At 46.7% G+C, this 13,729-nt stretch overlaps 1 protein-coding gene across 2 annotated transcripts in view; it reads left to right on the forward strand.

Annotated features, from left to right (window-relative positions):
• Positions 1–13,482, forward strand: part of LOC119446665 (neuronal acetylcholine receptor subunit alpha-7) — a 310,058-nt gene extending 296,576 nt beyond the window's left edge. For both annotated transcript variants that reach the window (XM_049664324.1, XM_037711159.2), the window contains one exon: positions 300–13,482. In XM_049664324.1, the coding sequence (XP_049520281.1) occupies positions 300–782 (483 nt within the window). In that variant the 3' untranslated portion in view covers positions 783–13,482. The remainder of the gene's footprint in view (positions 1–299) is intronic.
• The last annotated feature ends 247 nt before the right edge of the window (positions 13,483–13,729 follow it).

Below are 13,729 nucleotides of genomic sequence, written 5' to 3' on the forward strand. Positions count from 1 at the left end.
GTTACAGTGCTTCACATACTGGGAGCAAATTTATAGAAAACGTAACATCGACTCCACATGTTGTGGATCTGTTTTAGGGGAGCTTGATGTTCATAGAGGCATCACCCACATATAACCATTTCGCAACAAATCGACCAGGGCTATGAGTATAGTGTTCTCGCTCATTGCCGTCTATTCTAGTGTAGAGAAGCGGGCGCCATCCTTGTTCCTGTCCGCACGCCTGCCCGCTCTTCTTTTTTCGCAATGCTTTTTCCTCGGACCCGTGGGCCTCGACTTGTGCGCCTCAATGCTTGTTGCAGATCCGCACGGTGTTCCTGGTGTGGCTCCCGTGGCTTCTGCGCATGGAGCCTCCAGGCCAAAAGGCGAACCGGCGCAACATCTTCCTTAACAGCAAGATGAAAGAGCTCGAGCTCAAGGAGCGCTCGTCGCGGAGTTTGCTGGCCAATGTGTTGGACATCGACGACGACTTCCGCACGGCCAACAGCGCAGCCGCCAGCGACTGCCACGCGGCTCGCACCCCATTCCTCGGAGGAGGTGGCGCGGGCGGCGGGGCGTCCACGGTGCACGCCTGCGTCCACTCGTCGCGTGAACTGAACTTGATCCTGCGTGAGCTGCGCTTCATCACGAGCCGCATGCGTAAGGACGAGCAAGAGCGGGAGGTCGTCGGCGAGTGGAAGTTCGCGGCCATGGTGGTCGACCGCGTCTGCCTCATCATCTTCTCTGCGTTCACCATCATCTCCACCTGCGCCTGCCTCTTCTCGGCGCCTCATCTGGTCGCCTAGCGCACCCTGCTTCGAGGACAGCACTACTACACTGCTGCTGAGGCTGCTACCTGCCTCCGCAGCTCATTCTGCCGGTGGCCGGACGCACCGGTCTTCCTCTCGGCGACGAGTCTCTTCACGACCTCCTCCTGCACGAGCCCCCGGGTATGGTGGGCTCGCGCAGGGGGAGAGACCTCTCGTGAAGGTTCCAGCTCACACCTTCGTCGCAACCTTTCCAACTTAAGTTGCATTTTAAAAAGACCGGATGTAATGTCCAGTCGAGGTCCCCACGCCATCGTGTGTGAAGAGGCGCAGCGCGAGATATGTATGACGCGGCGACCTCTCGTACCACACGATATCTCCTTGTGGGGCAGAAGGACACGTCGAAGCGAAGGAGCTGTCGCTGGTTTTTGTTTCAGTCTTAGTGCCAATCATGAGCCGCCACCGGTAGGAAAGCATTGGACTATCTCGGAGGAACTGGTAGCACCGTCCGAAGCTGGTGCCTTGGCCTTCACTTCATTACTAGGATAAAACGCTGTGCATGGCTGCCAAGCTGCTTCAAGGGTCAAGTAGACACACTATCTCGCAACCGAACCACAACAAGAAGGGATTAACGCACGAAGCTATCCTGACATGCTCTATTTCCTATAGGAACGTCACGTTCGTGGCAGGTGTGTCGAAACACGACACCGTATGCCTTTCCGCCGTCATAGGTCGGCTGGCCGGAGTATGAATAACCCACGCGTACCGCCCCGGCTTCCAAGAAATTCCCCCTTATCTCGTCGGTGAGTGGTGCCCGCAAGAGTAAAAAAAAAATTGACAACTACACGTGTTTCGCTGCATAAACTTGTGTGACCGCGTATATGCCAAAACAGAGACTATCGTAGGACTGTGTGTTGTTTTTACAGTGTTCGTTGGCCTGCTGTGTTGTATCAAAATGTTGTTTTCAAATGTCAAGATGGACTTCTCTAATCATAGGCCAATTGTTCCGTGTCTAGTCCCCTCACAGCGTGTACAGCGTCGCTCCATTCGAGGGCCCGTATGGGCATCGCCAAACGGAGACTTGCGGCTTATACCTTTGGCCGTGCTTCCACCGTCTACAATAGGCGCATGCCAGCTATTGGCTAAGGCGTTGTATTGTCACGCGGTGGGCCCTCACTGTGGACATTCCGGTGCTTTGCAAAACCGCTCTTCGGTGATTGCTAACAAGTCATGAGCTTTCGTTTCTAAAAGCGTGAAACGCGCTGGAAAGCTGGACGCATAGGCGGAATGTTGAAGCAACCGCGCTACGGACAAATGGCTGAAAGGTAAAAAGAATGGTTAGCTTTCCAGCGTCGCGTAGGTTCTCGAACTGCACGTGTTTTTATCATCCACCTTGGCAGTTGGTGTTATCTTGTTAATCATTTAAGCACTTAGGACAAAAATAGCTCGTTTACATTTTACTGAGAAAGAGTTAGTAAGACTGGATGCATCTAAAATCTAATCTTGCCACAAACCTCTCGGCCGGCTTCAAATGAAAATATATCCGTTTTGAGTGCACTATCTTGGTAGGTCGTAGAATAAGCTTGCACTGATCCTGATGGCACGCTCAGTTATGGCTGCCCTTACTCTGACAAATTATGCAGCGACATGCTAGCAACATCACTGTACGTAATTTTTTTTTGTTTTTGTTATTGGCTTGTATCTCTTAGACGTTGGAAACGGTAGAACTTTGTGCTTACATAATCCCAAAACTAGCCATAATAATACAGTTTGACGGGGCTTTCGATATAAGCACGTTTTATTTTGTGCAATATTAAGAGGCACGTTGAATAAATGCAACCGATATTTATGAGCTTCAACAATATTTCTCCCCCGGAATCGTTTTGTACCAACTGTTCTCAGTGCACAGCGCAATTAATCCAAACTGTTTAGGCTACACTCTTATCCGGCGACATCGTGACATGTGTCAGTGCCGTCATATTTCAGTCTGCCGTCTCGTTCAACGTCCAAGGCCATTAGTCTGCGAGGATACTGAGCCATTTGCTAGGATACGCAATGACACGTACTTGAGCTTGCGATGTCGCTTTTCTGCTTCTTGAGTGTTCGATAAGGAATGCCTGCTCTGACCTAGCTTCGGTCCACTGGTCACGCTCGCGTTTCCGAGAGTCCGTATATAGAAAAAAATGAGCCAAATTAGACCCGCCATGTTTGAAGGGTGGTGGCACATCGCGTGATATAGCTGGGTCAAAGAATCCGGATCGCCACTATGAGTTGTACGAAAAAATAAATTATCCCGGTCAAACCGAACGCAACGCCAGTGGTGGAGCAGAACAAACCGTACACCATCCTTCTATTTCGTATATCGAAACTGTACCGTACAGATTGACTAGGAAGATTGTGTATTTATGCAGGGCTATACCGCGAATACCAATCAACCTTAATTAACAGAGGCCTTCCAAGAACTTTCGGCGTATGTTTATTCTGCTATTGGCCCCTCCATGCTAAACTTATAGGCTGACGACTTGAAAGAAACTAACTTGTTTAAATAAGGAAAAAAGGTCACCTGAGTACAAGCTAACGCTAGTGTTGGGAATCTCACGTTAACAAAATAGACGCAATAATAGAACGTCAGTGTTTCCAGGAGGAGCGGATTTTATGTAACTAAATGCTCCTATAATTTGTGGGCGGCGTCATTGAAACGAAATGCCATGTATGAGACATAATAAAAGACATAATAAAAGAGGAATCCGAAGTAATTCTAAAAAAGATAAATATTGGAATACTTTCCAAAAAAAGAAAGCTTTAAAAAACATGGAAGACGGCGTTTGACGAAGGCACAATCAAGTCGGCCATGAGATCTTTGTGTGCGTCGCGGTTTGCTCGTTCCTACATGCGTCCTCATCCAATTCAATATTAATCTCATTAGCCAAAGACTTCACCTTGCAAACTCAAACTTCTTGTGCTTGGTCGAGGTATATTCTAACTTGATATTGCTTCCAATTTGAACGCTCCGTGAAAGAGCTGAGTCAGAGCTTCACAGGGTTTTGATGGTTTCGAAAGCTTTCGCTACCAAAAGCTGAGTATGCCAAAGAGCTACCAGCGAAAGTTGAAGTCGGTATTAGTATTTTTATGACCTTAAAGGTCTGCATGCAGGCTATGCTGTACGATTCCTATTTCAAGGCTACCTTGAGAGCGCCGGTTGGACACTTCACCGAACCAGTAGTTTCCTGGCGTGAATGTCTGTTTCACCGAGGAGCACTTTCTTTAGCTTACGTTCAGCGTTGATTACTCGAAGACGACTGCTAATCACATAGAATGCTGCTTTTGTTATTCGCAAATGAGTAAACTCTTAAACTTGCGTAAATCATGCAGCGGCAGTGGCGAATCACTGCTGCCACTACGATCAATACGTCGCTGTAAAAACAAAAGTGCAATGTCAAAGAACAGGCATATTGTAAAATTCACGCTCTAACATGCATGTTGCTGTAAATGCTGTAAAGTTTTCGCTGCCATGAAGGATCATCATTGAGCAAGGAAATAACCCTGTTTAACAAGCCTCTATGATAGTCTGTACATTTCATTATTGACATTCCGCCGTGACCTGCCGCCGTGAACGTCTTGCTAACTTCGTGGTCGTGCTCCCGTTGAAACTTGGGTAACCTTGAAACCACTGTAATTGGTCCGCATAACCGAGGCTCAATAGACACACGTTGCACCCACGTCTCCTCCACGACACACACAGCGCTTGGTGCATGATACCGCTCCTTATATTCACTGCTCACTACTCCAGCGAATCATTTACACGGCCGCTAACGGCTATCTCCGATGATGGCGGTAGCCGTTATGCAGAACTAGGCCTCTGCTTGCTAGCATGCTGTCTTGTGTCACCGAGGTCTCTGCCGTGCGGCCGACACCGGGGCCACTAAATTGCTCCGGTTTCAAGGTGACTCGCTATTGGGCAGGAGGTCGCTTAAGAATGAACACAGCGTCCACAGGAGAGTTATAAATTGCGCATAGTACACGCAGGAACCCTAAGTGACAACACATGATCACGTTTCTGTGGGCTGACATCAATGCTTCTGTGATACAACGTTGTGTTCTTCCACATGTGCGTCTCATAAACAACGTTTGTAATCGTTTTCACGCACTTCGTCTAGGAAATAATTTGCGCCCGCGTCACATGTGAGCTAGTCTGTCGATGTCCTTCTGGTGCGTGCTTCATGTTCATTCGCCCCCCCCCCCCCCCTCCCCTCCGCGAATTCTAGTCACGAGACTTTTTATCAAAATGCAGACAACCAAACTGCGGCGCGACATGGCTACGTCACGCTCGTGTGAATATCACGCGCTTCCCTCATTTGCTGCGCAATGGCATCTGGTCAGTGCTCAGCCCGCAATTTTGCAGGCTATGGCCATGCATTGCTCATGCCGGCAGTGTAGGTTCTGCCACCTTTGCGGTGCATTGCAGTGTTTGTATTTACTCCCGCCTCCTTGAGCGAAATTATCTTCCCAGTCCTGACTGCCCGATACCAGACATACGGACGTCGTTTCGATGTGCGAAAGACAGTTTCGCTTCGCGTGATTTTGTTCAACGTTTTCTGTGAAGCGTCGGTCCGGTCTTTTTCTTTTTTTTTTTTTTGGCTGTGGCTAAAGCTCATCTCTTCCTCGTCATCAAGTCGGAGACCAAGACATTGTAGACTACGAAATGGTTGAAGTCGGGTGCTGTACATATGTAGAGTGGCTCTGTAACTCTAGCATATACATATATATGAACGTTGAGCCGGATTCTGAGGATATCTATATGTAGCCCAATCCTTTAAACACTCCAGTTGACACTTCTTGTTACGACATGTTTGTTAGAAGCACTGTTCTTTCTTCTCAACTCTCGCACCTCTGTGTAACACGTGCGGACGCTCGTTGGCAGCAATTTCTCCAAGGTTTCACGACGCACCAAGCGTATGTGAATACGCGCGGCAGGGCTTGTTTTCGAATGCACTGAGCTGGAAGCAATTTTTACTTTTTCTCAGCAAATTAAAAGATGGCGCGAAGACTCTCAGGCGGATATTTCTCCAGAGGATATTTCTAACTACACACTAAAGCTCGCAGAGAGCACAAACAGTGGCACCGATTAAGCAGCCAACCAAGGCAATGCAACAGCAGAAGGCACGACGTGCGGATGTCCTCGAAAGTCAAGCCAGGCATTTGGACAGGGATCATTACTTTCCGTTTCCGTTAGAGTTAGCATGGCACGTTACTACGGACCCGGTTTTAGCTGACATGTTGTGTCGTTTCTGTTGATTTACTGTATGGCCAAGGGGGATTTACGGTGTGAACGAAAGAAGCGACTCTTGCAGTTAGCAACTTCTGTTCAGTGAGCGTCGCATCGATCCTTCCAGGTACTGCCCGTGTTCCTGTCTGTATATCATCCGCATTTTGTTTTTCTTTTCTTTTCTTTCTCTCCCTCTTTTATGTCGCTTAGATCAGCCTCGGGCCTCTACGTATTTTCCCTGTCGTCTATAGACCATTTATTTTCCTTCTGCGGATTTTGCCATCTAAGAACACTGGGCTTTTAACATGCAAGTCATCTTATGTGCAGCACTAAACAAGCTCGACCAATCTTATCCCAGTCTTTCTGCCATTTATTCTTTCTTTTTCTTCATCTCGCCTGGAACTTCTGATACCAGCCATTTTTACGTAATTTTCATATGATTCCATCTTATAATTTAAAATCTTTCCGTGTCCCCGGTGTCTTTCCTGCATTGTAAACTGATTGACATCCTTAAGGGTCATTTAAGGTGCAACTTAGCCCATAACTCACACCCTTACAGTTGTAGGAGTGTGAGTTACACCCTTACACCCATAAGTGTGTAGATACAGTAAAGCGCGCTTAAGAGTTCAAATCGGTTTACAGTGTAACTGCCCTACCTTTCGTCTCACTCTCCTCACCTAAATTTATCCGATTTTCTATGAAGAGCTATCTTTCGCAAGCAAAATTAATGCTGTATCAGGCCCTTTCCCAGTCATTATATCAAATAACGAATGGCCTCTTTTGTTTCTTAGAAGCGGTGCAACAGTCATTACATTCCGTCATCGTGCAAAACCAGAAACGAGCGTAAGAGTTCCTTGGTCAAAGAAATTTGCCTTTATTTCAAAACCAAAACCATTTCAAAGGTCAAAGCCGTTTGCCAAAACCACTTTGCAACCAGTAAACTTTCAGATACTCTGGAAGAAATTGCACAACAAAATCTGAAAAAGTCAATTTGCAGAGCTTACAACGATCACGACAAACTCCTCATGTTCTTCTTGGAAGTTCACCGTTTAAAAGTCCAGGTGTTATTGCCTTTCATGTCGACGGCCCAGTGTTCGCAGACGGTGGGGTCCGCCGAGCTTCCCGGTAACAGTCTGCAACCGCATTAACGTGTGTCCCCGTATTTTTGGAAAGCTAACACAAAAGCTCAATGGAGTCGCGCTGCGCTGACAAAGCGGCGCAGGCAGTGGCCTCGCTCTCCTTTGGCGGCTGTTGTCAGCCCGCTAGAGACGACCTCGGTACGCCTCACCTCGCCGATGCGTAAGGGACAGACCGCGGGATCTCGTGGTGCTCGCGTCTTTGCGCGGTTCTCGCTCGTTTCCACTTCCGGACGCGGGAGCTTGCGCATTAGTTAGCGACGACCACGCAGCAGGCAAAGAAGAAAAAAAAAATCGTGGCACAGCACATGCCTGTTTGCATCCCCACACTCCTCAGTGGTCACTGCGCTGAAGCAATCACGTGACAGCACAAAAAGTCATCGTGCCATTTCCACTGCACTTGACAGTAAAGCCCGTCGCGTACGAAATGAAGTTACCATTCCTCGCGCCGTTTATATATATATACTAGAATAAGCAAGGCATTTTAGCACTAGTATTCGGGGTCCCACTTTGTAAAGATCCAATACTCGCTCCATGCTTCTAACCATCCATAGCAAGTCGCTTCCAAGGCCGCTATTTTGTAGCGATGCCTTTAAAGTAATAATACCTTTTCGCGCTTATCGCGCTTTGTCAGTGGTCAGAGCGACGCTCCACTCACGATATCAACGTTGATAACGCGAGCGGACCGTCACTCTGACCACTGACAAAGCGCGATAAGCGCGAAAAGGCATTATGACATTAAAGGCATCGCTACAAAATACCGGCCCAAGAAGTGCATTTCAGATAAAATAAACACAAGGTGCACTTATGTGATGCACATACGCTTGTGGGGTGGGGGCGCCGACGAACAGGGGGTAGTAACTAAGGAGAAACGGGAACTTAAACGACAGAAAGGGGAAATAGCACCGTTGTCACGATTATCTTGAAAGTTTCCGCCACTATTAAGTTAGCGTCACAAAGATCCTCTGAAGCGATTCAGTGACAAAACGATTTTTTGAGAGAACCTAGCATCGACGTGTGCCGATCGGTCACGTCGTCTGTCCCTTTCCGAGCGTACTTCTCTTTCTTGCCGAGGCGTGCCCCGTGCGTCCATGGTGGGCCGGTAACCGGTGGCTGAAACCTCGGGGAGCAACGAGCCACCGCGACAGGCGTGCACCTAGGCACCTGGAGTACAAACCCCGCTCTCGATGTCGCCGGGCGTCGTCGTGCACAGCGATCCCTTCTCCCCGTCCCCCGTATGCCCCTGCACAGTAAACATAATTCCACCCCTAATGTTGCTAAATTGTCCCATGGCTGACGCCTTTCACCCGTAAGGCCATAAAAAAAATTACTGTTCATGACAGTGAGCTACCACACACGACGGCGAACGAGTTTTAACATGATAGCTTTGAAAGTTCATTTCATGCAGTCTTCGTGTCGTCTGTTTACTGTTTCATGCAGTTTTCAGTGTCTTTTAATCTCGTGTCTTCATTGTTACTTTCCCCCACAAATTGCTATAAAAAAATAAAACTTCATGTGTTTCCGTCAATGATTCGAATGGCTTTAGCCATGGGACAAACCGGAACTCTTAAGGGTGCAGAAATGTTTGCTGAGTACCTTCCAGCGTTCACCGCAATCCCGTCAAATGCGCGCACCGTGGACACGCCAGCTACATGGAGCGTCATCCCACGCGTCAAGCTCACGTCATGGCGCCTAGCGTCGCCATGCGTCTTACGTCGACACGAAGAAAGCATTTACCATTTGTTGTAGCTATGGACTTAGAAAAGGATAACATTGTTCGCTGCCGAAGAAACATTTGATTAGCTGTGCCGAGACGTACACACATGTGACGTCGTAATGACGCACGAATAAACGCTCCGTGTGGTTGGGACTTATGTGTGAAATCCTCCGTGAATGCCGTATCTAATCGCAGTTATTGAAAAGGACAACCCTCTCCCTGTATGAAAATATCGAACTGCGGAAAAGCAGTTGTCGACAGGATAGAAGACATGGAACACATAGCAGTGCGTTCGGCACTTTCCAATCCTGTTATAGCGTGTTCTTCGTTCCCTGACCTATCGTCATGTCCACTGCCTACGACGATTGGCTGGAAGACACATGCCACGTGACAGTGTCTTTTGCGTATTGAGTCGCGTCACCGTACGTAATGTTCGTTTTACCCTGTCCTGGCTCCCCTGCACGCTGATCCTTACACAAAATGAGCAAGCAACCAGCACATTCGCAAGCTTCCCTTAACTGTCCCTGCCGAGTGATTGAAAATTTTCCGGATATTTGCGATGGTGTCTCCTTTTCTGTCAGATACGAGCCTAGTTTGATGTTCGGTGTGGCGTGCGTTTCGATGTGGAATCTGAATGGTCTCCCCTGAAGGGTGTGTGTTTATGTGCGAATTTTCCAGCGCCTGTAATAGAATGTGATGTGAGAAGTTGCCTATGGCTATGTTATCCACCTAAAGGTTCCGAGGTTGACCAAAGCGTAATTATTATTATTATTATTATTATTATTATTATTATTATTATTATTATTATTATTATTATTATTATTATTATTATTATTATTATTATTATTATTATTTGTTAACGTCACTTCAGGTCATGTACGAAATATAGCGTGCCGATTTCTTTTCAAGTGCATTCTTTTTCTATAGGCGTTCTTTCCACGTGTGTTTAATAGACATGTCATTCCGAGGAAGCACATTTGCTAACTTTTGACGTTTGAGTTCATTGTTTTTTTTTTGTGTGTTAAAATTTAGGATAACAAATTCGGAAGGTCGTCGACGATTCCTAATTAGCCCCACCACGCATACGAAGACCCTAAGTAAAAGCGGCTGATGCTTGCACGGAGGCTTCTAATTAAACCTGTTTCCTTGTTTTATTTTTCGGGACAAGTAGCTTTAAGATGTCAAGCGCTTTTCGTACAAGACTATATGGTGGAAAGCTCGTTAAAATCAGATGTTCGGTAGTTTGCTGATTTGCACACTTTACTCAGGACCACTGCAACGATTGACTTGCCGACATCCACTTCTTTCTTTTTTTTTTTTTTTTTGCTTTTTCTGCATGTTCTTAGCGCCTTTGTAGCAGATCAGTGAAACGAGTACCGCAAGAACGATTACGCGTAGAACAGGCATTTGGAAGTGCCTACCTTTTATGTGACACATCTGACAGCAGTGAAAGAATCTATTAGGATTAGCAAAATAGCAGCATCTGGTTAAAGGTGACATAAGTGGTACTCAAATCAAGAGAGTCGCGCCGTTAAAGCACGAGTTACATTTTTAAACGAACGAATATGTAAGTCATAGTAGTAACCGTTCACAAATATTTACACCAATAATCTCTTTGAATAGAGTGCTATAGTATTATCATTTATTCGACATATAGTTCACAAACTTTGAGCGTGAGATGCAGCCAACTCTATAGCTGCGGCGTGCGAATCAGAATGCTTCAAAGACGGTTAAACCGTTCCCGCGTAATAATTCACACTCATAAGACAGAGAATAGCGTGTAACACTTTGTCCATCTAAACTCAATGTCACAGATATATTTCTTTGCGAAGCCACATCGCTATTACCATCTGGCTTCAAATAAAAAGTAAGTTGTACTGTTTTCAATCAAATCAGGGACGGGCATTTGACAAGGACAGACCGCACCAGATGCAAGTTTCGGGACCCACAAATGCAATCGCTTTTCTGTCACTTTTTGTCTCATGGCCGCCAGTTGGAGGGGACGTATTCGGATAGCAAGTAGAAAGCATATTAGGCGCCTTCATTCGTGCCATCTGACTTCAATAACGTATGCTAATGATGCGAGAAAAAAAATACCTCTTCGAGACCATTCTGATGTCGACTGCCCTCTTTAGGACCTTTTCTTATTATTATTATCATGCTTGTTTATTAAATGTATCGATTATCGTCGCCGCAGTGGACAATCATGTCCGGGTGTCCACCGTTTGTTGCTCCATCCCTCTACCCTCGTTATTCAGTGAATTCCCGTTCGTTCTACCGAAAAGAAACAACGGAACACAAAACTGCGACACTTGTCCGTCTGCTGCCATTGTTTGTTTAGAGCTGTCAGCTCAGTTTAACGCTTTCAAGGCTATGAAAGCAAGAAAAGAAGAAACGAAAATAAATAAATGCGCAGCGTCCTGTTTGCACGCCTCCGGTTTCCCTAATGATTCCTCTTCATACAAGGCTGCCTATGTCGTCCTTCTTCAAACCATTGTGTCTCCCGGCGCGGTTGCCATGGTTTCCCATTTTATCCACCGCGCCCTCGCGCACTTGCGAGCGCTGTTCTTCCATGTAATGAGTGGATGTTTATTTTTTTTTTTTTCGCTGGCAATACAATGGCACGATAGGGTCGCGCAGCCGCACAATCTCCAGCGACTGCGCGAACATATTGTTGAGGTGAGTGGAGGAGTGAGTGGCATGAAAGAGTCAAAGAAGCCTGAGAAAGCTGTGCCAAAGCGGCGGTGTTGCAGCGCTCCAACTTTCGGTGATGCAGAGAGAGCGTGCGTTATTAGCGTGTGCTGCGTAAAGTGAAATCCTTTCGGCGCAAGTTATACCGCTGATGTCGCTGCATCGGCTGGCCTATACCAGAGTGTACTAGAATGACGTAACATAGCGGTTAATAAAATAGTTGATTTTATTGCAACACGACAGACAGTGCGTGTTGTGGATTTCTTTATTTGCCTGTGAACTTCAGTTTCGAATGTTTGTCAGTTTTTTTTTTTTTTTCGAGGGAAAGGCACGTGACCCTGAGATTATGTTTTCTCAATGCGTCGGATGATGGTGCTGGTTGCAGGAGTCAACCATCGCGGTTACTTCACTGCAATTGCGCTCCAAACGAGGCGCGAAAAATTATGGAAAACTTACTCTGAAGTGGGAACTGTCACCGTAAGTTGTTCGATTCGGAAAACGAACGAGTGTGACGCTGGTGGTGCCTGCCCTTTGAGTGAGGCCAATACCACCCGTGGTGTGTAATAGACGAGCTTCAATGTACTTCCTACCGGCCGAGCTTCCTCCTCAGAGAGTTTTGACGGGAATTCCGGGCGCAGGCTTCGTCTCCAGGCGTATCACTCCTGAAGAAAGCCGATCACCAGGCCGGGATACACATGGGCCCACTTGAACCAGTGGGTGCCCAGCGGCGGTGGGAATCAAACCCACAACCTCCCGCAGCCGATGTGTTTCGGTCAGTAAAGCTTGCTGTGTGTCGGTCAAGTAAAGAAGTTAGCCAACTAGCGCAAACTGCTGGATTTATTTACAAGCACAAATAGGCGGCTTCTTCTTCTGTTTCTTGTTTGCCACAACAGGTTTAAGATAAATTCGAATGAAGTGACATAACTGGCCAATTTAATAGTTTCGAGTTTCGGTGTGCTGTCGTTTCCTTCTCCAAATGGGTGAAACGGGCTCTCCCAGCGCAGTATGCCCGTGCGACAGTGACACTCTTAGCTGTACCACACAAAAGTAGGGCTCCCTGCGCGTTTTCGCGAGACAATTGTATCGTGGTCCTTTCAATATCACCCTATTTAAGTATACGAGCACTGACGTTGAATATCATGATAGAATGATGTCCACTGACAGGCAGGCGCTGCTGCGTGATGGCGCTGCGTCTAACTATCCATCTAACTTGCGGCGTAGAGCTAGACCCTTGGGGCCAAGACTAAACATTTTCGAAACCTAGGTAAGATTTCCTTAGAAGGAAGGTTTGAAAAACCATAGCGAGTCATATCACAATCCTCACAACTTCCTCTTGAAAATTCACTTGTAGGTAAGCAGTTTCGCTAGTTCAACTTCGCGATTCGATTGAGAGGGAGGATCCCGCCACGAGAATGTCTTTTATTGAAAGCACTACGCTGAGATGTGGTTTTACATTTCATGAATGTGTACTTAAGGCCGATGACGAGCTTTAGGGGTTCCTCGTGTACGGTTTCGAGTTTCCCAAGTGAAGATTGCAGTTAACTGAGTGTAAGAGATGAATAGCGTGATGTAATACTGTGTGAGAATGCCAGAGCAGGAAGCGGTGACGTTGCAAGAGTGCGTGAACCGCTGAACTCGGACCAGGAAATTCGCCAGCATAATAAAAAAAAGACATTCCCTTTAGTTGTCTCTTATTATTTGTGTATGTACTATGTACACAGTGCTCACCCAGCGCGAGTTCTTGCCTGAAGAACGTACGTGTGCGCGCGCGCGCCTGTGTCTGTGTGTGTGTGTGTGCGTGTTAGACAAATTATTTTCTCCCTTGTTCGAAACGCGCTGTACCTTGGCTTCATGTACGCTTGCTGTGTGTCGGAAGCGTGACGAGAAAATGGCGGAATAAAAAAGAATCATGTTTCGTTTTCACATGTGCCTATTCTTCCTTTTCTTTTTTCTCGTTGTTGACATAATAAAAAGATAATGTTGGCACACGAACGCAGCTATCACTACTGTTTTGATGAGCACAAAGTGTTGTACACCGGTAATGCCTTACACTTGTACGCCTACTATGTGTACAATACCGATCTTGTTGCAGTGAACGCGTGCAGAGTGGTAGTACAATGTAACAGTCAAGCAACACAACATTAGAAAGAAACTCTAATATCCCTCTTCCTCTACC

Source organism: Dermacentor silvarum, chromosome 3 (genome assembly GCF_013339745.2).
Source record: "Dermacentor silvarum isolate Dsil-2018 chromosome 3, BIME_Dsil_1.4, whole genome shotgun sequence".
Taxonomy (NCBI): domain Eukaryota; kingdom Metazoa; phylum Arthropoda; class Arachnida; order Ixodida; family Ixodidae; genus Dermacentor; species Dermacentor silvarum.